The sequence below is a fragment of the Corythoichthys intestinalis genome, chromosome 5 (assembly GCF_030265065.1).
Source record: "Corythoichthys intestinalis isolate RoL2023-P3 chromosome 5, ASM3026506v1, whole genome shotgun sequence".
Taxonomy (NCBI): domain Eukaryota; kingdom Metazoa; phylum Chordata; class Actinopteri; order Syngnathiformes; family Syngnathidae; genus Corythoichthys; species Corythoichthys intestinalis.
Window position 1 is genome coordinate 43,919,597 of NC_080399.1, and position 27,650 is coordinate 43,947,246.

At 39.2% G+C, this 27,650-nt stretch overlaps 1 protein-coding gene across 2 annotated transcripts in view; it reads left to right on the top strand.

The window, feature by feature from the left end:
• Positions 1-27,650, top strand: part of LOC130916220 (metabotropic glutamate receptor 8-like) — an 86,574-nt gene that overhangs the window by 19,105 nt on the left and 39,819 nt on the right. For both annotated transcript variants that reach the window (XM_057836743.1, XM_057836744.1), the window contains exon 3: positions 2,191-2,407. In XM_057836743.1, the coding sequence (XP_057692726.1) occupies positions 2,191-2,407 (217 nt within the window). The remainder of the gene's footprint in view (positions 1-2,190; positions 2,408-27,650) is intronic.

The following is a 27,650-nucleotide window of genomic DNA, read 5'->3' on the forward strand; positions in this document are numbered from 1 at the left end:
TATTTGCCCCACTGTATATACCGTTGGTAAATGGGAAATGCTGTACTTTAAAAATGGGATTGAAACACCCTTTACTCACTTGTCTTTATTTCAATGACGTTAGGAAGGTATGTAAAATGTAAATCAAAACAAAAAACAATGATTTTCAAATCATTTTCCACATTTATTATTATATTATTATTTGAATAGAGAAGGTTAATAGGGAGCAGGGGCGTGTTATGACTAAATATGAAAGGAGCATCCCTGAAGTGTTCAATTGCTGGTTAGCTAGAATGGGGTGATGTTCGACACTTTGTGAACAAATGCATGAGCAAATGGTCAAACAGTTAAAAACGTTTCTCAATGTACAATTGTAAGGAATTTGGGGATTTTCTTATCCAAGCTATATAATGTCATCAAAAAATTCAGAGAATCTGCAGAGAAAAAAGTGAAATATTGTATCACACATAGTATTGTAGCTTTTACGTAAAATGTGAAAAAAAAGTATATTTATGAAATGCCACGCTATGTAAATTTCTTGAGTCATAAAAAATACATATTGAGGAACACTGTACATCCCTATAGGTCATTTGATTCTTTAGAAAATGTCGCAATTCATGAAATTTTATTCGGGATATAACAGAAAATACATTGTGGCATTAAAAGTGTGAAAAACATGACTATAACGCAAATGTTTTCCCTTAGAAAGAATTATTGCTAAATGTAAACGCAATTGAGCACTCACTTGTTACGTTAATGATGCACCAAGGCATAAAAGAAGTGATTTAAGTTGACCGTCAAAGACACAAGTGCCGAAGGACATCAAGGAACATACTTAATGAGGCGCACGCAAACTACTGTATTTCAACATCTAATATCTTGTTCTGATTTTTAAAAATTCATCTATATTTTTAAGTGAATTCCTGAATGGGGACCACAGTGGCCAACAAGTTGCTATAAATCACATATCAAGTTACATTTGTTATTATCTGCATTCATCAATTTCTGCACATTCATGCACACACAAACAACACAGGCGACCCATCTACTTTTCTAACAATGTGTTGCAAGACTCATTAAGTTAATTGCAAGTGTGTTTTTTATTTTCATACTTGAGTGAGTAGAGGTCACGCCTTTACGAAAGGGACCATTTCAAAAGAGTGCTCAATCGCGTTAGGGTTTGACTAATACCAGTGGTCAACTTCTCACGTAAAAAATATGACAAAAGTCCTGGGGAAAAAAAACAACCTTTTTCTGTTGTCATTGTTTTATTTGTTCTTTTTTGTTTTCTTTCTTTTACTTATTTTGTCCTCCTTATTCTGTTTTTTGTTTTCTTTCCTGTTGTAGATTTTGATTTTGTCATTGTTTTTCTTCTTCCACAACTTCATATTGTGGCGTCTGTGGGCGCACTTTACGCCTGATCTGTTTCCCGCCTTCACCGCCCACGTATGCTCCAGCCATCACATCTCGACGTGTCATCGTTCAGTGAGGCCGCGGGGTGGGTAGACAGTTTTCCTCCTGATGTCCGCGCCTTCTTCCTCTTGTTTAGAACTATGACATTTGCTTATTGCTAACGCTAACTGAGACGGCTGCCGCTCTTATCCCCGTCTGTCCTGCCGGCTGAATCACAGGGGCGACGACGGCCGGGTGTCAGCAGGCGCCTGTCAGCTGCCATCATGTCCCCCTCTCCTGCATCTTAACCCCAAAATGTCAGCGTGACTCACGTCGGCTTGTCATGGAACGCGCCACCTCTTTGATGATGTCATTGAACTCCCGGGCTCTATGCTGCTATGATGTCATCACCACACCAGATGTACGCTAAAAGATGGTTAAAAATCAGTTAATGTGTCAGCAAATATACATGCATAAACTAATAGTTCACAAATAATAAAATACAGGAAAATTCCTAACATTAGGGCACAGAGCATTCAACTTTACATTATGAAATACGCAATGAGCAGTTTGAGCCATATGAGGAACAATGGGATAAGTCCCACCATCTGGAGGAGTGATGTCACATACACGCCAAGTCAGGTTTTCATGCAGGATTCATGATGGCGCTGTACTGTAGTCATCAGTCAAAAATATCCTGTTAGCGTATTCTCGCTATGTATTCTAACAGCACTGCAAATTGGAAAACTCAATACACTGTGGATATGAAATTATTTTGAAACACAGGAAGTATGTCAAGTTATTGGTTTTCTCCCTCAGATCCCCCAGATCAGCTACGCATCAACAGCGCCAGAGCTGAGTGACAACACTCGCTATGACTTCTTCTCGCGTGTGGTACCTCCAGACTCATACCAGGCTCAGGCTATGATGGACATTGTCACAGCAATGGGTTGGAACTACGTCTCCACGCTGGCCTCCGAGGGGAACTACGGAGAAAGCGGCGTAGAGGCCTTTGTGCAAATCTCCAGAGAGTCTGGTAGGAATACCTTGCTCATGGTCTTACAATCAGTAGCTTTTATCCATCTATATCGTCTTGAAAAAGCTTTGAAAAAGTCTTAATTGAGAGGTTACTGGTTGTATCTGACAATGTGGGAACCAATAGTCGTACCATGCATGCTTCATCAAAATGCGACACATGCTTATAGGGGGAAAAAAAGCATTTGAGCAGCCCCTGACTACTTTATTGGACTTTTTTGTAATGAAGGGAGCAGTAGTGAGTTGAACTTTTTACTTTTTAAGGGGCTAAAGGTAACAAAATAAACAAGAAATACAATGGCATTATCAAAAAGATACAAAAACATATGTTTTATACTCCTGAAAAGAGTGAAGTACTATAAAAAATACTTCTCTAGAGAACAAAACAATTTTTTTTTCACTCAGTATCGGCAGATTCTCAAAATCAGGTGACTCGGACTCGGGTGCAAAGATGTCCGATCGGGACATCCTTATTTTTACTGATACATATCATTGGATGAAGTCTTATTCATCTATAAAATCCCATTTTTTTGATAAATTCTAAAGAAGCAGATGGCAAGCTTTGTCAGCACTAAAGTAGCAGCCGAAATGTCTAACAATCCATGGTTGGTTCAACTTAAGAGGTTTTTCTGTAGCACCAAAGGCCTTCTCAAGACAATGATATTTGATATTTACATGCAAAAATCTGGCTTGCCTCCAAAGCTGTAGCTCAGAAAGCATAACATCGGCAGTACTTACAGAAGTGGGCTCAGTTTTAAGGATTGCAAAAATTGCTATCAAAACAATTAGGCTTATCAAATGGAGCCCGCCCTTCTGGTCAGACCATAGCACATGGTTCCAGCAATCCATGTGCTTTGTTAACATTTTTTCAGCAAACTGTTTACGGGCTTTCTTGTGTACCGTCTTCAGAAGAGGCTTCCTCCTGGGGTGACAGCCATGCACACCAATTTGATGTAGAGTTCGGCGTATGGTCTGAGCACTAAGAGGCTGACCCCCCACCTCTTCAATCTCTGCAGCAATGCTGACAGCACTCCTGTAACGGGTCACATGACATTTTGGAGTGAAAATGACAAGCAGTACTCAATTTGGACATTAAGGGATGTACGTAGTGTCGATGGGATGTACTCACTTTTGTTGCCTGGGGTTTAGATATTAATGGCTATATTTTGAGTTATTTTGAGGGGAAAATCAATTAACTCTATTATATAAACTGCACACAGACTACTTTTCATTGTGTCAAAGTGTCATTTTGTCAGTGTTGTCCCATGAAAAGATATACTTAAATATCTGCAGAAATGCGAGGGGTGTACTCACTTTTGTGATACACTGTAGGTGACGACAGGTTGACAACAATAATCACAGCAAAATTCAATTTTCCTTCTTTGTTTCCTCTTTATTGCCAATGTGGTAATGTAATAAGATGGTGACAAATCTGACACAGTAACCCTGGTGAAAGATATGTAGTAGTCTGAGCGTGACATAAGTGTTTGTGTGTGTCCCAGTGTGATGGCTAATGACAGAATGGAGAGTTTGCTGTAGGCAGCTCTCCATGATTATTAGCTGGCCTCTATTGATTAGCGCTGATGGCGATTAGCATCTGCTCGTCTACAACGTCTGCTGTCGCCTTAAATGTTCTTTTTGTGAGTCAGCCTCAAACTGACTGCAACCTCATTATGATAAATCATTTCTATTTATACTGTTTCATGTCCACAAATCAATGCACATTTGCTGTTACAGTGTGAGAAGCAGTCCAATGATCTTTGGTGATTGGTCCTGAATTCTAAATCAGTCCTACAATTTTTTTCAATGTTACTTTCTTTAAAACTCTTTAACTGCCTCATAGCTATACAATTTTATAATGTTAGTGTTTTCGGCAGTTGTCCAATCTTTAGCAGTCTGATGGTCTTCCAGTCTTTTGCACTCTTAAGTTCTGGGCCTCACCTCCTAGGTTTTTTTTTCTTTTTTTTTCAAATATTGTTATTTAATTTCGTAACTGTTGCATATCGCGGCTTAAGGAGCCGATCAGCTGAGGTGGGTAGAGTAGCCTAAAATGTAACGTTACTTCAAAATAATATTACTCAAGTAAGAGTAAAAGTAGTCATTCAAAAAATGTACTCAATTACAAGTAAAAACGTGTTGTGAGTAACTGCTTGTGATGTTTTTTTTGTGATTTTTTTTATACAATGGTATTGTTTTTCTCAGCACAAAGTTATCTATATGAACTGTTATTATAATGTACTATAACCTATTACATAACCGCATTAAGTCAAAGATACACAAAAAAATTCATTAAATTTCGAAAAGAAAAAAACCTTCAGAACTGAAGCATCATTTGTTCAAAGAGCATGAGTGCCCTCTATTGGAGCAATTAATTCCTAGTTTGAATAGTTGAATAGTGAATACTAGTTCATACATAGTTGCTATGCTAATAATGATAATAATAATAATAATATTGCATTGCATTTCAAGTGCCTTTCAAAAAACTCAAGGACACTGCAAAAGAGATAGATTAAAATTGACAAACACAGATTAAAAGTAGGAAAAATGTGTTGAGACAAACAGAGCTAAAGATCAAGGTGGCTAAGAAACCTTGAAAAGCTGTGTTTTGAGTTAGTGGGCATTTGAAAAGAGATAGAACTGATATGTTGCAAAAGTCCGGTGGTACGGAGTTCCAGAGCTAGGGGGCACAGTGACTAAATGCTCTGGAACCGAAGGTGGTGAAACGGACACCAGGGACAGAAAACCAGGAGCCAGTGGAGTTAACGGAGGACAGGGAAAAATTATGAAATTCAAAGGATCATATGCTCATTTTTTTATTTATTTATTTTTTGTGGTCAATCGATGGCAAATAAAAACTGGGTGAGAGTTTAAAATTGGCGCTTTTAACTCCTGTTGAAAAAAATCGCTGTATGTCAAATACCTAATTTTTAAGGTGCTTTAAAGACACCAAGTAATTGAACAGCTTGATCAAAAAACGGAAAGCTTGAGTCTGATTGGTGTAATTGAGTCATGAAATGTAATGTGGTAAATGTAATATGTTACCACCCGCCTCTGCCGATCAGTACAAGATTATGTGAATTAGGACACCCCATTAAATATTCAGTTGTTTATTAAGAAATGTTCACATATCAATGTCTGATCTTGTTTTTCTTCATCTCTGGATAATAAAGTGATTTAATTGCAGTTAAACAACAAAAATTAACATTTTTACTCATTAAACCAAATATATCAACAAAAATACATACTGTATTCTAACTGAGGAAAAAGTTAGGACACCCTACCACCTATAGCTAGTGTTACTCCCATTGACTGAAATGACTTCAGTTAGACGCTTTTTGTAGCTATTTACCAGTCTGTGACATCAGTCTGAAGAAATTTTGCCCCATTCCTCAACGAAGAACACTTTCAGATGTGAGATTTTTGAGAGGTTTCTTGCATGTACAGTCCGTTTCAAGTGATCCCACAGCATCTCAATGAGATTAAGATCTCGGCTTTGACTCGGCCATTCCGGGACTCTCCATTTCGTCCTTTTCAGCCGGTCCTTGGTGGATTTACTGGTATTTTTTGGGTCATTGTCATGTTGCAGGGTTCAGTTTCGCTTATGCTTTCATTTTTTTCACAGATGATCTCACGTTTCTCAAGCACACTTTGATACACCATAGAATTCATGGTGGACTTTATGATAGTGAGCTGGCCAGGTCCTGCTGTAACAAGCATCCTAAAAAAACATGACACTTCCACCTCCACGCTTCACAGTTGGTGTGAGGTTATTTTCTTGGAATGTTGTATTGGGTTTACGCCAAACATGTCCCCTCTTCTGGTGTCCAAATAATTCAATTTCAGATTCATCTGATCAGATCATCATCATCAGATGCATCTTTGTCTACAGTCACTCTGACAAACTTCAGTCTGGCCTTAATGTTCTTCTTGGAGAGCAAAGGTTTCCTCCTTGCAAACCTCCCGTGAAGGCTAAACTTGTGAGTCACTTTCTGATTGTAGAGGCATGCACTTTCACATCCACAGTAGCAAGAGCCTGCTGTAGGTCCTGTGATGACATTTTAGGGTTTTTGGAGACTTCTTTTAGCATCTTGAGGTCTGCTCTCGACGGCCAGACCTGGGCATGTTTGCAGTTTTTTTGAATGTCTTCCACTTGTACACTCTTTTCCTGACAGTGAATGTCTGGTTTTATATTGTTTTGAAATCCCTTTCCAGACTCATAAGCGTCTACAATCTTCTTTCTGAAGGCCTCAGACAGCTCCTTTGATCTCACCATGGTGTTTTCTCTGACTACAACAGTCAGTTACGCTTGAAAGTATTCTGCCTTGAGGAGTGGGGCAAACTTTCTTCATATCTTCAACTTTCTTCGATGTCAAAGATTGGTAGATGGCTACAAAAAGTGTCTCACTGAAGGTATTTCACCCAACCGATTAGGTTGTAGTGTGTCCTAACTTTTTCCTCAGTGAGAAGATGCATTTTTGTTGAAATTTGTTGATATTTGGTTTAATGAGTAAAACCATGTTAATTTTTGTTGTGTACCTGCAATAAATAACTTTATTTTCCAGAAAAAAAACAAGATCCGACATTGACATGTGAACAATTATTAATAAACAACTGAGTATTTGATAGGGTGTCCTAATTTTTTCTATGACTGTCACATAACAGTTAGGGGCACAGAAAACTAAATGTGAGTTGATGTGAGGTTTAAATAAGGCAAGCCTCCTTCAGGACACTGGGTAATGATGTTCTAATCATGTGCACCTGATGTGATGCACCTTGATGTGATTAAATGTAGGGGTGTCCTAATTTATTCCTCAACAAAAATTGCATTTATTTAAAATTACATTTTACAGAAAGTTATAAAAAAAATTATTTTTTTTCAGTTGTAATTGTTTAGTTATATTACTTGAACCTTAAGATTTCTAAAATTGATATTAAATATCCATATGACCAAATATGTTAGAAAACACACAGGCTTCCATAGGGTGTCCTAATTTTTTCACATTGGTTGAGTTGAGTTGAGGTCTGCGGAGAGTCCCCACACAAATGGATGCCATCAATGAGATGTTAGCCGTCACCGACAGAGCTCGTCACCATGGTGACAACTGGCCAGCTCTCCAGGAAAACCCGCTGTGACCTCCTCTCGAGCCTTTAGCACAGCTTGGTGACAGCCGGCAGATGGATGTAGCAGCCCGGGGTGACAATTCTAAAACCTGGCACAGATGCCAGCCAATGGCAGTATACATGCATATATACTGTACTTAAAATGATTGAAAGTTGTGGAAACGTGATTAGTAAACTGTTGACTGTAGAAAACCCTTGTAAAAATGTTCTGTTTCGAATCAGAATGAAAAGAATATTTTTTGTGATTTTATTGTATTAAAGAAATGGTCTGTGGATTGTCTGAGAAAAAAAATAGCATTGATTGATTATAACTCACAACTTATGTCCTGTGATACTATAGCTGGAGCAATTCACCAAAAGTTCTACCTTAGTATTTGAGAATTAATTAAAATAGAACACATTATAGCACACATGTCATTATCGAAGCAAGTTCTCACTAGGCTTTGATGAAGTGAAAAGCTAATTTGCATAATAGGCGTGAAAATAGAATTAAGGCACTTTTTCCGCTTTTTTTCCTCTGGGAACTTCGCAATTGACACACTTGATTGACATTGACTGTGAGAGCAACAACTTGATAGTTTCCTCACTCTGTTGATCTTCTTAATAATAAATCACGTACAGTATACACAAATTAAGGCTGTGTGATATGCTAAAAAAAAATAAAACTGTGATGGAACCAATGTGAATAGGGCCTGATTGCGATGAAAATATACGGCACCGCCAGAGTGGACCATCTAACGGGTGGTGGATGTAGTGGAGAGTTATTATCGGGCAACTCCTCAACTCTATATTACAGATCCACGCATCATCTTTCTGTTTGACCCTTCCCTCGCCCAACCATGCCAACTTTATGCCCTAAACCGGGCCTGGGCCAGGGTGCGGTTGCACCATCACCATACCCCTAAGTTCCGCCCCTGTAAAATAAAATCGATCTTAAGTACTGTATTTATACACACATACTGTACATACATACACAAATACATAAATTTGTTCTTCTCAGCAGGTTATCCACATGAGAGTTGCAAGGGTGCTGGAGCCTATCCCAGAGAACTATGGGCAGTAGGCGGTAGAGGTGGGAATCTTGGGGCACCAAATAATTAGATTAAGGTTCAGATTATAAATCGATTATTGATGCACCCACAAACCCCCCGCTTTTAAGGTTTCGCACATTAGTTCCAAAATTGTTCAAAAATCCTCTCAGGCTGAACCAAACTACTATTTCTGTATCAAGTTAACAGTTAAAAACGGCAAATAAAATACTCAAGTCCCAATTCTGTATCAGCAGTTTTAAACTACATTCAATTAATTTAATGTTGTGAATCAACCGTTAAAGTTGTTAAAATTGCTTGCATTATTGTTAAAATTTCTCCCATTATTCCATTATTTCCCTTCTGTCTACTTTCTACTTTCGACATGTTAAAGTTTTAAAACTGTTTCATTATTTAAAGATAGATTCAAGTCAAGATTTTGCCGATTTAGGAGTAGTTTAGATAAAAAGTTAATTAGGTACGCTACAACAGAGCCTTCCAGAGAAGTCTACTGCTTTAAGATAGCGGCTGTTTACTAACGCCGCCATCGTCTGTCATTTCTTATCTAGTTGTATATATATGTGATATCTACCGTAGAATTATGTGGTCATATGTTTGTAGCAACTAGCAACTGGGCGTTGTTTGTAGTGGCTGTCGCCCACAGTCAGGTATTATTGTTTTTTTTTATTTAGCGTCATGAGTTGAACATGATATTTACTCTCGGTCAGTTTCTCATTGTGTCCCGAAGACAGCGCTAACTATGTTTTAGTTCCGCTTTACCTGGTATAATTAAATAAATCGAATTTGGATGTTTGTGAATCGTTCTCGAATCTTCCATGGCCGAATCACGAATAATCTAAGAATCGGAAATTTCACACACCTCTAGAAGGCGGGGTACACCCTGAATCAGGGGCCAGCTAATCGCTGGGCAAAAGGACACAAACAACCATTCACACACACTCACACCTAGGGACAATTTGGAGTGTTCAATCAGCCTACCATGCATAATTTTGGGATGTTGGAGGAAACTGGAATACCCCGAGAAAACCCATGCAAGCATGGGGACATGCAAACCCCACATAGAAGGGCTGGAGCCCGGGATTGAACCTTTGATCTGAGGCGGATGTGGTAACCACTGTTCCACTGTGTGTTAATAAACATAATACAGCAATTTCAGTTAAATATATCATGCAGCAGACGAGCATTAATATTCAAGAAGTGAAAAGTTTAAAGGGGTTACAGAAAATACATATAAGTATATATCAAAAATTTTAAATCTTAAATGTTGCCTGTTTTTCATAGCATTTGGTTTGAACATTTGTTTGCTTTAAAGGTTTTACATTATTATATATTTTCTTTTTTGGGAGGGGGGGGGATTTGTACAATTTATATGATAAACATGTAGTCTGAGAACATACGTTGCACAATACTGTCACTGTGTTTGTTGTCAAAGTTCATGAAACCTAAATCAGTGCTATCCAACGTTTTGTCAGCGATCTCCTTCATTGATCTTGATGTGCCTCCTGTCGTTTCTTCTCATTTTCATATTTTCTTTCTCTAACAATATTGATCTACAGGAATAATATGACTGTCCCATGTTGCGTCTTCAGAAAAACTAGGAATGATTCCATCATTGAAAAGTGATTGGGTCAGTGCAAAGCAACACAAGTAACATTTATTATAAAGCCCTTAATCAAAGCAATGTCTCAAAGGGCTTCACAGGCCATCCATGAGTCCATTCAGTGCGATAAAGCACCACAGGTGGATTCCCGTGAGAACAGTGCTTCCTCATGGCCTGATGCTCAACTTCCCAGCATTGCCCTCAGGGAAGACTTCCATTTCCAATCATAATTTCATAATATTATTATTAGTATTGGCTGTTAATGTTGTCTGTCAAAAGATGGACAAATGTGAGCTGTGAAGTCTATCCACTGCATCTCACATCTCTTGAAGCCTTTTCCACATATTGATCGTAATTTGTTCATTTTAATTTAAGGCATTTTTACAGATAAAGTAATTTTATTTATTATTATTATTTAAACCTTTCCTGTTCAGCTGCTTGAAACAGAGAATGGGAATCTGAGTGTCCTATTGGTCTGTACAGTTTTAATGTATCACATGGCAGTATGACATACTCCCATTGTGATTATTCAATGTGTTTCGTTTAGTAGGAGAAAGCAGCAAACAGGAAGGGTTTATGGGGGAATGGAAAAAAGAGAAGCACAAAAAACAACAAGAAATACATTAAACACCTACACTAACCATTAATATTTTGGTGCTATTGTTGCTAGTTGTATTTCCGATTGACAAGGTTGTCTAATTTTAGCCTGACAACTTGGATGAACCTTACAATATGTTAACTGCAGGCATGCTGATCAGGTAGTTTGTAGTTGAAGTTACTGTCTCTTTAAATTTGCTTTAAATGGTTTGTTTAAATGAAATATTACGCAGATGTCGTAGGTAAAATGAATGATGGTATTGGTCAGATGGTTCCATGATGGTGGCCATGCAGGCGACCAGAGTGCTACCTCTGGAATTGCTTCAGCATTGACCAAAATCAATGTCAAACACATTGCAGTGACTTCACTGCTACGTGTCATTTGTGAACTCCCTCATTCTTTGATGCCTAACACTGCGCTTTGGAAAGTGATGTCACAAAGAAAGGATGATGGTTGTCACTTAGCCTTCTTTGAGGAGCAAGCGAGCTCGGGCCATTACATGATGACAACAAGAAATACAACAACACGACAACAATGTACATTACGTCAGCCCATCAGCCTGACCTCATCAAGTCAAATTTGGCTCGGCCATCAGCAAAAAGTCCAACATGAATCAGACTGGTAGGTGTTGCCGTAATTTAAAATATTAAATGCATGTGCACAATGTCAGGAGATGCAAAATCAATGGTTATTTAGTAGTAATTAATGATAATAGTTGGAAATGGTTCATATTGGGCAAATTTGGCAGAAACAATGTCCAGTCTGTTAGCAAGCATGTTACAGCTTGCAACTAAACTTTTGGCAGTTACATATCAAAGCGGGTCTCACCTATTTTTCAGGCATTTGGTATCATTCTACAGCACATTCACGTAACATTTTTCACCTTGAGTTGATTTGTGAAAGCTATATATTTCACACATTACTTCATTTAAAATTTTGTTTGCATCATGGCTGTCTTAAACGGCTGGAAATTGGACTCTGTCACTTTAAGAAACTCAAGAAATTTAAGAACCTACCCATCACCAGGAAGTGTCCATATAGCCTGATTAAAAGCTCATAAATGTGAAATTTGCATGTCACTCCTACCTTTAAAAATGGTATAACTGGGTGATTAGATGCAGAGGGAGCATTCCCACCATATGTGCACGAGTTTCTTGAGAATTAGGATCATACATTACATCACCCTTGGAAGGCAGTGTTGAGATCTTACATGAATCATTTACATAAATTGTAACTAACACACCTGTAGATATTCTCATCAAGGTAGTTTCATTGAATAGATCGCAACTGTACTTTTCCCTCATCCGAGCAGTATTCATTAGTTGCCATGACAAAATTCAATGTATACCACATCTTTGACATGTTTAACCACCTCACAGACCACCAGATGACCAAATGTTGCTTCCCCCTTGTCTTGTCTGGCTTATTTTTTCTGGCTGGAATATTTTTCAGAAAAGGTAAATACCATGGAAAAAAATCTCCACAGACGATGTCTTCACTAACGACATCACAGACCACATACCACAGATATGTAGGAAGCCTTGCCACAGTAATTTGCTTTTGCCTTTGACCAACCATTACAGGCAAGGCAAGGCAAATGCATTCATATTGCACAATTCAACACAAGGCAATTCAAAGTGCTCTACATTACATGAAGATTATAAAAATCACATTAAATCAGTAGAACGTAAAAACAATTGAAACAGGAAATAAAATTATACATAAAAATCACATTTAATCATGAATAGAATAACAAAAATAAGTACTACTACTAAAAATAATAATCAACTAAAATCAGCAATGGAGATAAAGCACAAGAGGAATAGAAAGCAAATAGCTTGAACTACATAGACAGTTATCGATATGCTGTGCTAAATAAAAGCGTTTTTAGCCCTGATTTAAAGGAGCTAACAGTTTTAGCATGCTTCAGACCTTCAAGTAACTTGTTCCAGAGGTGAGGAGCATAATAACTAAATGCTGCCTCACCGTGCTTGGTTCTTGTTCTTGGAACATACAGGAGACTGGTTCCAGACAACCTTAGGGGTCTAGATATTTCTTAGGAATCTAACAAATCAAGTATGTATTTCGGTCCAATGTAGGCCTGAACGATATATCGTTTAAACATCGCCATCGCGATGTGCGCATGCGCAGTAGTCCCATCGCAAGGACGTGCGATAGTTTTTTCATTTCATTTTTTTTAATCCACAAACGTTTGTTTTGAGGAAGGAGAGGGAATGAGAGCGCACAGCTTCTCTTTCCCTCCAGCTCCGCAGTCATCGGCTCCTCCCCCTCCCCCTGCTACAGCGGAGTGGAGGGAGGAGGGGCCGAACAGCAGAGCGGAGGGAGGAGGGGCAGTTCTCAAAGTGAAAACAAGCAAGCAAGCAACACGTTGAAGGAAGCGAGGGAAGACGGTCTCCAAAAGGAGTTTTGGAAGTATTTTGGCTATCGACAAGAATATAAGGAACAATAAACAGCCCTGTCGACAGTGCCTTGCCGTGGTTGCCTCAACAAGAAGTAATCCGTCGAACATGTGGGACCATTTAAAACGCAGGTATCTATGCATTCCTGCTACGAGCTTCCTTCCCATCAGAGGCTTTTTAGTGCAGGTGGGAACATTGTTACGTGCCAACGTTCTTGTCTCAAGCCTGCAATGGTGGATAAACTATCTTGTCTTGGCCAAAAACCTATGAGACCCAGTTGAGAATTGCTGAGCAAGGAAGGTGGACGATATGCAGACAAATACATAACACAGCTGCAGGAATGTCTTTTCTTATTTTTATTCATGTGACAGCTATCAGGAAGGCAGGAAATTTGGGAGTTAAAATGGTTCTGTTATTCATCACAGTTATTTGCAGTTATTCAGTTCAATTATTTACAAGTTCAATTGAGTTTGTTTCTTTTATATTTAAATTAATTGTAAATCGTATTTTTCAAATAACTATATATAGTACAGCTGCACATAAAGTTTTGATATATAATATTTTTGTTTAAATAATTTTACAACTTTGTTGCTGTTTTGCAGTTTTATATTGTTATATTTTGTGTAAACAACTCAGGGGACTAATGCACTTGCACTTTTATTTGACAGATTTAATATTTAAGTTGACAACTATATTGTTGTTTTACTGAGGTTTTTATTTATTGTTATAGTTTGTGAACAACTCTTATTTGTCATATTTAATATTTTTGTTCAAATATGTTTACAACTTTGTTGTTATTTTACAGAAGTTTTTATTTATTGTTATATTTTGTCAAAAACTTAGGGGACTAATGCACCTGCTCTTTTATTTGTCATTTAATGTATTTGCTGCTGTTGAAGTGTCAAATATTGTGTTCAATAAATTATCTATTTTGTGCAGACATGGCTTCCTGGATCCCTTCATACAGCAATCTTAATCATTCACAAATGAAACGGTATTATATGAATACACTGTGGTCACGGTGTGTCATGCAAAGTATTTCCAAACAGCTATTCAAGTCATCTATTGAAAATTTCTTAAAAAAAGATATATATATATATATATATATATATATATATATATATATATATATATATATTAATATTGCAATACAATATCGCAATATATTGCACACCTCAAAAAAATCGCAACAATAGTTTTTTCTCGTTCAGGCCTAGTCCAAGGCCATTAAGAGTTTTGTAGATGAGCAGTACCATTTTATAGTCTATCCTTTGACTCACTGGAAGCCAGTGTAACGATTTCAAAAACTGGTGTAATGTGGACCAGTTTCCTTGTATTTGTGAGGACTCTGGCTGCAGCATTCTGTACTAACTGCAGCTTCCTGACTGATTTTTTTTTATCAAGACCTGCAAATATACCGTTGCAATAGTCCAATCTACTAAAAATTAATGTATACATAAGTTTTTCCATGTCTTTGTGAGTCAGAAGCCACTAAATTCTGGCTATATTTTTCAAGTTGTAATAAGCAGATTTAGTGACGAACTTTAAATGGCTATCAAATTGGAGGTCTGAGTCAAAAACTACGCCAAGATTTCTGACTTGAGTTGTAGCTGTAAGTGACATTGTGCTGCTTATTTGACCTTACCTTTTTTGGCCCAAAAATGATCACTTCTGTCTTCTCCACATTTAGCTTGAGAAAATTCTGGCAACAACCCTTCTATACTACAACCGAAAACGGTGGTGCAATGCAACTAGACATGAATCATTTCCAGAAATTGGGGAAAAAATTCCCAATGTCCGTATCTTGATGTTTTTTAGCAATGTCACACAAAAGAAGAGGTCCAGTGTACGTTGAAGAGAAAACCTGATTGTCTTGACATCTTATGACATTGTGCAGATATAGCTAATATTGTGATCATTAGTCAGGTTTAAAAACATTTGAAATGGAGTAATATTCCAAAATAGCTGTAAATGTTTAACACGTTTCCACTTTTTATCCGCGCAGATGACTTAAAGATGTACAAAGGGGTGACACTGGGCGGGGTCCATACTGTGGAAGATGTACTTGGTGAAGGCACTTTTGGCGTGGTGGTTAAGTGTCGCAATACAGAGACAGATACTATGGTAGCCATCAAGGTCTTTAAGAACCACCAGAACTCTGTGAATGATGCCAAGGAAGAGATCTCCATCCTGAAGCAACTGTGGAGTCTGGATCCTGACAAGTGTAACATTGTCCGGTGGGACGGCTTCTTCTTCCACAAGGAGAATATCTGCCTCAATTTTGAACTCTTGGACCAGAACCTGCGGGAGTTCATGCAAAATCACAGTGCACTTTCAGTCCAGCAACTGAGGCCTGTGGTGCACCAATTGGCTACCGCACTCTCCCATATGAGCGGCATGGGGCTTGTCCATGCCGACATCAAACCAGAGAACATCATGGTGGTGGACCGCCATCTCCAGCCACTCAAAGTCAAGCTTGCTGACTTTGGCTTGGCCAAAAATGTGTTGGACATCGCGCCAGGAGATTGCGTGCAGACATTGTGGTACCGAGCACCTGAAGTCATTCTGGGGATTCCATTCAACGAGACGGTGGACGTGTGGTCGCTGGGACTGGTTGCCGTGGAGCTTGCCACGGGCCAGCCGCTGTATCCCGGGAGGACAGAGTACGAAATTTTGAACTTTGTCACCAACACCCAAGGACAGCCGGCGGATTACGTGCTGGACCGCGGAAAAGAAGTGGCCCAGTATTTTCACAAGGAGTGCAATGGGGTACAGAGGTGGAGGCTCAAGTCACCCGAACAGTTCGCCAAGGAAACCGGATGCCAGCCCAAAGGTGGGAGATCACTCATACTCACCTCCCTGGATGAGTTGAAACTGGTCATGGTGGATGTCGTAGGACAAAAACGCACCGAGCAGCTGTTTGTCCGGCTTGTGAAAAAGATGTTAGACCTGGATCCCAATCTGAGGGTCAACTCCCAGAAAGTTCTGCTGCACCCATTTTTCCATTGCTGCCTTTCTTGCAGTTGCCAATCCGGGAGCACCATGGACACAGTGTCCAATACAGAGATGCAGTGCCAAGTTGGTGGACGGCCTCATTCACCCTTGATTGACTCCCATATTCCTGAAACTCCCCTAACCAAAAATGAACCTGCCTCAGCCGAGGAACTGAGGGACGATCCAGTCGGGTCTAATATGCATGCCAGAAACAGGACCTGCCTGGGAAAGTTGTCCAAAAAGATTGTCGCAGCCTTTCGGAAGATCACTACAGTCTTTGCTAAGATCAAACTCTTTAACAACACCAACATTTCCTAACCAAAAATTGTTTTTTAACAGAGTAATACTACATATAAAACAACAATGTAGATAGGTGGCTTTTGGGGAGGTTACGGTGTCTGCAGATATTGTGTTACAAGACGTCTGAAGTTGCTGTGGCACTTCTGCCAAGCATGATCCCTGCTATTAACAAAACCACCAACAACTATACAGGATGGCAATGATTCTGTGGCTTTTGGAACAGAAGTCATGTCTGAATATGTTATACAAGGCTTCTTTAATTAATGTAATGGTCTTGAGATCAAACTCTACTGCTATAACACAATTTACCAATGTTTTAGCCTTAAGTGATTGCTGTAAAATGATGCCCATTGTAGTGATGGGTTAGTGTCTTTGGAAATAGAGATTGTGCCTTTGCATCAACGTTACACAGTACATGTTGTCTGAAGTTATCTTGGGGAATACCTTCAAAGAGTTGGTAGACATGTCCTAATGGGTACTGGAAAAAAAGAGACAAAATCCACACTAGCCCTCATAATTCCCTAATATTTACGTCCAATATGGCTACATTCACACTTTAGGTTGTGATGGGTAATATGAATTTTTTTGTTAATTCAGTTTTTTGTAGCCATTCATATTGCAAAAACATACTTTATGTGACTTGCAGTGTGAATGGAATTTGGCCACCAACTGACATGCATGTTCACTGCAACATGTTGTCACAGTGTTTACTGAGGTAAATATGGGTCCCTTCGTGAGGTCTCCGCTGTCAGGCTTTCAGCCTTTTGTGGCAATTTTGAAGATTTTATGCTACAGGAGCCAGTAAATTTATTTTTACTTTATGGTCTCACATGCGGTATGAAGAAAACTGTCTTTACTTTTACTTTACGGTATTTGTCCACGATTGTTTATTTGCGGGTGTTCTTTGTTTTGTCAAACAGCGGTGCTGTATTTCATTTGTTGATGAGATACAGGTTGAATTAATATGGATTTGCCTTGACACTGCAGAGGCGTCGGATAGGTATAAGATTTTGGTCTACATGAGTCTAGGTCCCATTTGATAAAATCACAATTGGACTGTTCAGACTGCATGAAAAAATCTGATCCATGTCACAAATGGGCAAAGAAATTGGAATTGACCTGTAGTGTGAACGTAGCCTATGATCCCTGCTGTAGTCTGATTACCAATTGTCATCCAATGTTTTTTTTTTTTTGTTGTAAAAAGTAATAGCCTACTTTATAATTTATTTTCATAAATTGTGTACATTGTGTAACTTTTTCTTGTGAGATACATGTTTTAGGTGACTGCAAAATTTTGGTGCAGGCAGTGCAGGGTCAGTTTTCTACTCATTGACAGTTTGAACATGAGTGCGAATAGTGTTCCATCTCCGTATATGCCGGGTGACTTAAGCCTGAGTTATGCTCCCACGTTGAGGTGACGGCGCAGCAACTACGGCGTCATTCGACATTCGATGGTTCTCCAGGTAGGTGACGCAATGCTCTGTAACTCACCGCCAAGCCACTAGAGGGGTGTGGCGTTATGTTTGTACGGTTTTGGGGCATGCTTGTTGACTTCCTCTTGTCTAGTTTAACAGAGAAAAACATAAACAACGCAAGATGAAACGCTTGAATGTGGATATTCAGCTCATCAATATTGAATAAATGTTGATCCTACAAATGTTGAGGCGCAGGCGACTCAGAAGATGGTTTCGAGGTGGTCTGTCCAACTTTTGATGCCGCATAGAGAGTTCTAGCCTCGGGTGGAAACCAGCTACTGTAGCTATGGCTGCTAGCTTCAAACTGGCGTCGAGCACTGCGTCCAGCGTTTTGTCCGAGGTCTGCAAAGCCCTCCAGCCCGATTTGTTTGCCGTGGCAAGCCATAGCAGATTTCTGGCGTCTATGGAACTTCCCAAACTGCGTTGGAAGCCTTGATGTTAACGTTATCATAAAAGCATCGAGGCACTCTTAATCAGTGATGATGTATCGTGTGTGAACTGTCTGTTGTTGAAAATTAAACATTAAAACAACTCTTTTTGGCACCAAACCTGTGCTTTATTCTTCAGCTACTTGAAGCCTGACACGTAAATAAGTCACAGACTCACAGCAAACATATGTACACAATAAATTATGAAGTGCACCAACCAAAAATACAACATAAAGTGATAAAAAGCTGACAGTTTTTGGCCGACTGGGTCACCGCTTTGTGTGGCCACTCGATTCCAAACACACACGTCTCGGTGGTTCTTCCCCGTTTTTTATTCAATCGTTGACCTTGCCATTTGGCAATCTTTATGATGTGTTGACGAGACTTGCTCTTCAATGTTACACCCGTCGGCTTGGTCCATTTTTGCATGTAGGAAAATAATGTTTGATTCTATTCTACAATGGCGGTGATTTCGCGCTGAACCGGAAACAACAGCCTGACCGGACAAATCACAGTCCATTTCCACCACGTCATATGCGTCGACGTGATGCTAGGGTTTGAAAATTCAATAGGAACACGTCAGGCTATGGCGCAGGGTCATAAATCCGTTCTTCCTTGACGGCGCAGGTCTGACGCGGAAGCATAACTCGGCCTTTACTGGCAAATAGTATAGGTTGTAGTCTGTCTACCTTTCACCTGAATCAGGTGGGATAGGCTCCAGTACCTTGCCACCATAACCAGGATCGCCATAGACATATTTTGCTAGCGCTACAAGAAGAAAAATGAAAGGCCAGAAACTACCAGTATGTTGAGAAAAATAATAATAATTTGATAAGGGGGCAAATACTTTTTCAATTCACTGGTGACTAGGGATGGGAATTGATAGGATTTTTACGATTCTGATTCCATTATCGATATTGCTTAACGATTCGATTCTTTATCGATTCTCTTATAGATTCTAATTTGGACTAATGTGGACTGTATGAGGTTTTGGGTTTAATATGTTTTATGGTTCATTCGCCTCAGGGTGTCGGTTAGAACACAAGGAGCGGAGAGTGGAGTTGGTCTTTGACACTTTTAATCCAACTTGGCAACAGGCACAACTATATACAGGCAATGGCACTTGATATGAGAATCACTCAATGAGCAGGTGAGAGCTTGTGTGGAAAGATGTTGATGTATTTGTATGGATGTGAAAGACTGGAAAGTGTGGGTGTATGTGTGGTGTGAAAGGAAAGAAAACTAGTGCTGATGGAATAAACAATGCAAATTGACTGTAAAGCAGTCAATAACATACATACATGACTCGCACAGTGTAATGAACACAAAGGTGGGGGGACGCGAGTGTGTGCGTACAACCCGGAAGCACGCTGCATGACGTGCAGTCATCTTGGCCATAAAAGTGGCAAAAACTAAGCACTGTACACTCATATGGATGTACAAAATCATCTTAAGATGCTAAAGTAACACATTCCCTCTTAACACAAATGTGCAACAAACGCAAATATAATGTAAACAACGCTCTGAGTGGGAGACGCAGCGAGCACAAGCGGGTGCCACCAGCGGATCTAACTGTAAAAAAACGAAACGGTCGCTCTGATAACGGCTCTTAATTTATCATAAGAACTTTATGACATAAGGAGGAAAGACTTGCATTCGATCATGGACGCACACAGATTAACAGGTGGCTACACTCTCCTCGAAATGCGCACCTTACGCCTATTCTTGGTCCCAGAATACGCTGCGCTTGTGATATAGGACAATAACCGGAAGTAACTGACTGGTTGCTATGGTAATGAACGCATACCCAAGGAACCGTTCTTACAGGAGTATTAAAATTGCTAATAAAATCGTTTAGGAATATTTTAGATGCATATATGTTATATTTTTCTTGTAGAGTATTTGATGAGGAATACGAAAGACCCATTAATAGTCTTTTTTTGGTGAAAAATCACTATTTCTTTAAGTAGTCTCATGAATAATGACTTGGCCTGTGAAAACAACTGCATATTCACTCGGCAACGACTCTTCAGATTATACTTGGTGGGTGGTCCCTCTATAAGTAATCATGTAGTCTCCCTTGCTGCGTTAAATGTGTGTAACATTCGTATGTTATGTGATGTAAATTACACTGTTCGGAATTGATAAGAGAATCGTTAGATAAACTGCCAAACGATTCCATGGAATTGAAACACACTGAACTGCTTCCTTTAGAGAACCGGTTCTCGAGTCCCATCCATACTGGTGACCGTAAATGATTGGATTCCAGTTGATAACTATAAATGTCCAGCAGTGAATGAATTAATACTTGTATATGTATATACACTCACCGGCCACTTTATTAGGTACACCTGTCCAACTGTTCGTTAACACTTGATTTCTAATCAGCCAATCACATGGCGGCAACTCAGTGCATTTAGGCATGTAGACATGGTTTAAGACAATCTCCTGCAGTTCAAACCGAGCATCTGCATGGGGAAGAAAGGTGATTTGAGTGACTTTGAATGTGGCATGGTTGTTGGTGCCAGAAGGGCTGGTCAGAGTATTTCAGAAACTGCTGATCTACTGGGATTTTCACGCACAACCATCTCTAGGGTATACAGAGAATGGTCCGAGAAAGAAAAAATATCCAGTGAGCGGCAGTTCTGTGGGCGGAAATGCCTTGTTGATGCCAAAGGTCAGAGGAGAATGGCCGGACTGGTTCGAGCTGATAGAAAGGCAACAGTAACTCAAATAACCACCCGTTACAACCAAGGTAGGCAGAAGAGCATCTCCGAACGCACAGTACGTCGAACTTTGAGGCAGATGGGCTACAGCAGCAGAAGACCACGCCGGGTGCCACTCCTTTCAGCTAAGAACAGGAAACAGAGGCTACAATTTGCACAAGCTCATCGAAATTGGACAATAGAAGATTGGAAAAACGTTGCCTGGTCTGATGACTCTCGATTTCTGCTGCGACATTCGGATGGTAGGGTCAGAATTTGGCGTCAACAACATGAAACCATGGATCCATCCTGCCTTGTATCAACGGTTCAGGCTAGTGGTGGTGGTGTAATGGTGTGGGGAATATTTTCTTGGCACTCTTTGGGCCCCTTTTGTACCAATTGAGCATCGTTGGAACACCACAGCCTACCTGAGTATTGTTGCTGACCATGTTCATCCTTTTATGACCACAATGTACCCAACTTCTGATGGCTACTTTCAGCAGGATAATGCGCCATGTCATAAAACTGGAATCATCTCAGGCTGGTTTCTTGAACATGACAATGAGTTCACTGTACTCAAATGGCCTCCACAGTTACCAGATCTCAATCCAATAGAGCATCTTTGGGATGTGGTGGAACGGATCATGGATGTGCAGCCGACAAATCGGCGCCAACTGTGTGATGCCATCATGTCAATATGGACCAAACTCTCTGAGGAATGCTTCCAGCACCTTGTTGAATCTATGCCACGAAAAATTGAGGCAGTTCTGAAGGCAAAAGGGGGTCCAACCCGTTACTAGCATGGTGTACCTAATAAAGTGGCTGGTGAGTGTGTGTGTATGTGTGTATATATATATATATATATGGGTGTCAAACGGTTAAAATTTTTAATGGAGTTAATTACAGCTTAAAAATTGATTAATCGTAACTAATCGCAATTAATCGCAATTCAAACCATCTATAAAATATGCCATATTTTTCTGTAAATTATATATATATTCTGTAAAATAAATTGTTGGAATGGAAAGATAAGACACAAGATGGATATATACAGTCAACATACGGTACATAAGGACTGTAGTGGGCATTTCACTCTACTGTCATTTAAATCTGTCTATGCTGTCCTCACTCCGAAGCGTCTACTTTTTCCAAAGCTAGACAGCTAGTGAACGATGCCTTAATAATCAGACTTCTTCCTTTTTCATCTGATTTATTAATAAAATGGCCTCAAACCATTGTCCTCTTTAGACCGTCGTGAAACTACAAAAAAAAGTACACAAGCATTGCATTAGCAACAATGTTAGCTTAGGACGCTATACAGGTTCACTAAACATAAACAAAAAGCGTCTCATACAAAAAATATAACTTTTCGCTTACTAACATAATATGTACATTCTTTACAACAACCATACTTACGGACAAATCTTGTCCAAGGATCATATAAGCACATTACAACGTAGGCGTCAGCCCGAGACATCGTGCAGTCATATTGAACTGGCAAGAAAACAATAAACCGTGTCGCAAAGTGACCACAAGAGTTCGCTGTTACACAGCACAAAAAGCCTTGCTGTAAAACTTACCAAAAGGCAGAATACTGTCTGAGCGTTAATTGCGTCAAATATTTGAACGTGATTAATTTAAAAAATTAATTACCGCCCGTTAACGCGATAATTTTGACAGCCCTACTATATATATATATATATATATATATATATATATATATATACAGGGGTGCACATAATTTTTTTGCCCAGGTTCTCAGAGGAGGACCTGGAGATGTGACTTGGTCCTCATTGAGCTTGAGAGCCGACCCGCCTGATGCGATAAATTTATGACAAGCTTTACTTAGAGCCAATTAACTTTAATTAATTATATTAACAATTAATGCTTGATTAACATCAACTGGCACAACAAAATTGCCATTACTTTGAAGTGAAATGTAAAGAAATAAAAAGCACCAATTCAAAATAAAGGGCATTATGCGGCTCCCACATTAACTCCAAGCCTTTTTAAAAGTGGGATGTCCTCCTCATAAGACCTCATTGAACGTGCATGTTTAGCTTTGTAAAATGCGAGCAAAAACACGTTTGTCAGTGCATGGCGCTGTTTTCATTACCTTTATTCCGCCGCTTGTCCATAGGGCGAGTAGGGTGCTGTCTGGCATTGATAGTTTGCTTAATTGCCACATGCTCTCTGTTTTTTTCGTGCTTTTTAAAGTTTGGATGGCTGAAATTCTTTGACCCTACATAAAATGCGCTGCTCTTATCGGCGACATTGGGATTCTCACGGCACATTTTACCTCCTGTAGCCACTATTCAGCAAAAGTCCTTTTTTTCGGTAGCTCCGGTGACGTCTCTGTTGTCTATCTGTCTTTTGACGGGGGTGGGGGAACACGGAAGTAATTACTCAGTGTGGCCTGCCTCTTCGACATTTTGAGAAGTTATTTTCTCGTGTCTGCCGCAAATACAGTGGTCAGCCATCGGTACGCAAAAGCGTATGGAAACCGTTGAGGGCCAGCGCGTTTGTCTACGTCCAGTACGCATGCGCGCATGCGGACCACTTATGTGCACCCCTGTATATATATATATATATGTGTATATATGTATATATATATGTATATATATATATATATATATATATATGTATATATGTGTATATATTAGGGCTGTCAAACGATTACAAATTTTAATCGAGTTAATTACAGCTCGAAAATTAATTAATCGTAATTAATCGCAATTAATCGCAATTCAAACCATCTATAAAATATGCCATATTTTTCTGTGAATTATATATATATTCTGTAAAATAAATTGTTGGAATGGAAAGATAAGACACAAGATGGATATATATACAGGTATACATTCAACATACGGTACATAAGGACTGTAGTGGGCATTTCAATCTACTGTCATTCAAATCTGTCTATGCTGTCCTCACTCCCAAGCGTCTACTTTTTCCAACGCTAGACAGCTAGTGAACGACGCCTTAATAATCAGACTTCTTCCTTTTTCATCTGATTTATTAATAAATTGGTCTCAAACCATTGTCCCCTTTAAAACTACAAAAAAAAGTACACAAGCATTGCATTAGCAACAACGTTAGCTTAGCACGCTATACAGGTTAACTAAACATAAACAAAAAGCGTCTCATACAAAAAATATAACATTTCGCTTATTAACATAATATGTACATTCTTTACAACAACCATACTTATGGACAAATCTTGTCCAAGGATCATATAAGCACAACAGAGACGTCTTGCAGCCATATTGAACGAGAGGAGAAAACCAATAAACCATGTCGCAAAGCGACCACAAGAGTTCGCTGTTAGCACAAAAAGCCTTGCTGTAAAACTTACCAAAAGGCAGAATACTGTCTGAGCGGGACATGTGCGTTAATTGCGTCAAATATTTTAACGTGATTAATTTAAAAAATTAATTACCGCGCGTTAACGCGTTAATTTTGACAGCCCTAGTATATATGTATATATGTATATGTATATATATATATATATGTATATATATGTATATATATATATAGACAGTGGGAACAAGTATTTGATAGTGTATCAAATACTTGTTTTCCCCACTGTATATACTGTATATATATGTGTGTGTGTATATATATATATATATATATATATATATATATATATATATATATATATATACTGTATATGCCTGTATGCCTTTAATGTAGTGTGAAGGAGAGCTGTGAAGAAAAATGTGTAAATAATGACAAAGCACGATAGGATTTTAATGAGTTGTGACGTGAAAAAATATTTTTTGAAAGTGTTAAGTAAAAGTGTGGATTGATAATGAGAAATCATCACGTGAACGTTGTGTTGTCATGTCAAATTTGCACCTAAAGATGCAGGAGTGAGCTGACATCCCCAGAGGAGGGAAACCGATAAGGAAATCCTAAGAGGAAAAGGATTTTCTTTAAGCTCCACAGCAAAAGAGAGCAAAGGAAGGTTGGGGGAAGGTGGAGTGGGCAATTTACAATTTAGCTCTCTCATCCTTCTTTGCAGAAAAGGAAAAAGTCGGTGTTAATCTCCAAAATGAACATTCATCATTCTTCAACTGGTTTCCAAAAAAGAATTTTTATTTATTGGTTCACCTCAAAACACATTCAACAGATTCCATACAAAAATGGTTATTTTTGCCATCAAAAAGTATTTTGACTGTCTTTTTTTTTATTACACCTGACAATGTTAGGCTCAGGGCTTATTTTGACAGTCAAAATGCTCTAAAGCTGCTATACTCTGTTAATAATGTTCACCTCTAGTTGAGCATTTAGCTGCCTTGTTTCTTTTCAGAACATGTATTGGCTTGCTGCAAGACAAAGCTCCTGATTACAAAGAACCTGTTAAGACCGTGACAACGACATGATGCAACTTTCAATTAGAAAGAGCCATGTTTTTCTAGTTGGAAGCAAAAATGAACACGTCCAGAACAATGAAAGACCGGCTTTTCTATTAACGTGTCACCGCGGTAACTCATTTATCACCACGTGGCAGTGATGGACCCGCGCCACATGCAATCACTCCAATTTTGTTGCCGCTCAGAAGCTTGAAAGGTTTCCTGGGTAACGGCAGCACGGTGGCCTTGACGGGACAAAGTGCAGCACAAGTCAAGTTGAGTTTTTTTATACAGCCCTAAATCTCCAAAAGATCTCAAGGGGCTTTACAGATATAAGATTGACATTAAAATATTAAAAAAAAAAAAAATGACTAACAATTAATTAATTCATTTTCCAAGATGCTTAGCTTTACAACCTGAATTTTTTATATTATTATTATTATTTTTTTTTTTGCAAGTCTTGCGTTATCGGAGTAATAATAAATAGAAAACAAACGGAAGTAAAAAGTCGGAAAATACAATTGAGTATCAGTCAGTAGATGTTAAAGTAAGGGTTGGAATTGCATAGCAGCTAATGTGGTACCTTGACTTACAGTGGGGCAGATAAGTATTTAGTCAACCACTAAATGTGCAAGTTCTCCAACTTGAAAATAGAGGCCTGTAATTGTGTAATTGTGGGAGACAAATGAGAGACAGAATGTGGAAAAAAACCCAGAAAATCACATTGTTTGATTTTTAAAGAATTTATTTGCAAATCATGGTGGAAAATAAGTATTTGGTCAAGACCAAAAGTTTATCTCAATACTTTGTTATGTACCCTTTGTTAGCAATAACGGAGGCCAAACGTTTTCTGTAACTCTTCACAAGCTTTTCACAAACTGTTGCTGGCATTTTGGCCCATTCCTCCATGCAGATCTCCTCTAGAGCAGTGATGTTTTGGGGCTGTCGTTGGGCAACACGGACTTTCAACTCTCTCCACAGATTTTCTATGGGGTTGAGATCTAGAGACTGGCTAGACCACTCCAGGACCTTGAAATGCTTCTTATGAAGCCACTCCTTTGAAGTGGGTATGGTGTTCTTCAGATGCAATTCAGTATTCTTTCTCCTCCAAACACGAGAACCTGTGTTTCTACCAAAAAGTTCTATTTTGGTTTCATCTGACCATAACACATTCTCCCAGTCCTCTTCTGGATCATCCAAATGCTCTCTAGCGAACCGTAGACGGGCCTGGACGTGTACTGGCTTCAGCAGGGGGACACTTATGGCAGTGCAGGATTTGAGTCCCTGGCGGCGCATTGTGTTACTGATAGTAGCGTTTGTTTCTGTGGTCCCAGCTCTCTGTAGGTCATTCACTAGGTCCCCCCGTGTGGTTCTTGGATTTTTTCTCACCGTTCTTGTTGTCATTTTGATGCCACGGGGTGAGATCTTGCATGGAGCCCCAGATGGAGGGAGATTATCAGTGGTCTTGTATATCTTCCATTTTCTAATAATTGCTCCCACAGTTGATATCTTTACACCAAGCGTTTTACCTATTGCAGATTCAGTCTTCCCAGCCTGGTGCAGGTCTACAATTTTGTCTCTGGTGTCCTTCGACAGCTCTTTGGTTTTGGCCATAGTGGAGTTTGGAGTGTGGTAACGAGGTAACGAGTGGAGCCTCGTTAGACCTCGTTAGAAGAAGTTAGACCTCTTTGACAGCCAGAAATGTTGCTTGTTTGTACTGTAGGTGACCAAATACTTATTTTCCACTTTAATTTGGAAATAAAGTCTTTAAAAATCAAACAGTGTGATTTTGTGGTTTTTTTGTGTGTTTTTTGTCCACATTCTGTCTCTCATGGTTGAGGTGTATCCATGTTGACAATTACAGGCCTCTCTAATCTTTTCAAGTAGGAGAACTTGCACAGTTGGTGGTTGACTAAATACTTATTTGCCCCACTGTAGTTGTTCCATTCAGGACTGAGCTTGTTGCTCAATCATTTTTTTTCATTCATTTCCCATTGAAATGAGAAGAAGTTGCATTGTGGTGTGACATGACTCAGTGGAAGAGTTGTCGTTCCCTAACCCAGAGGTTGAAGGTTTGATTCCCCGCCCTGGTGACGTCGCCAAGTATGCTTGAGCAAGATACTGAACACCACGTTGCTTCTGATGCTGCGTCATCAGTGAGGAAACAACCTTAAAAAATATATTAACCGTTGT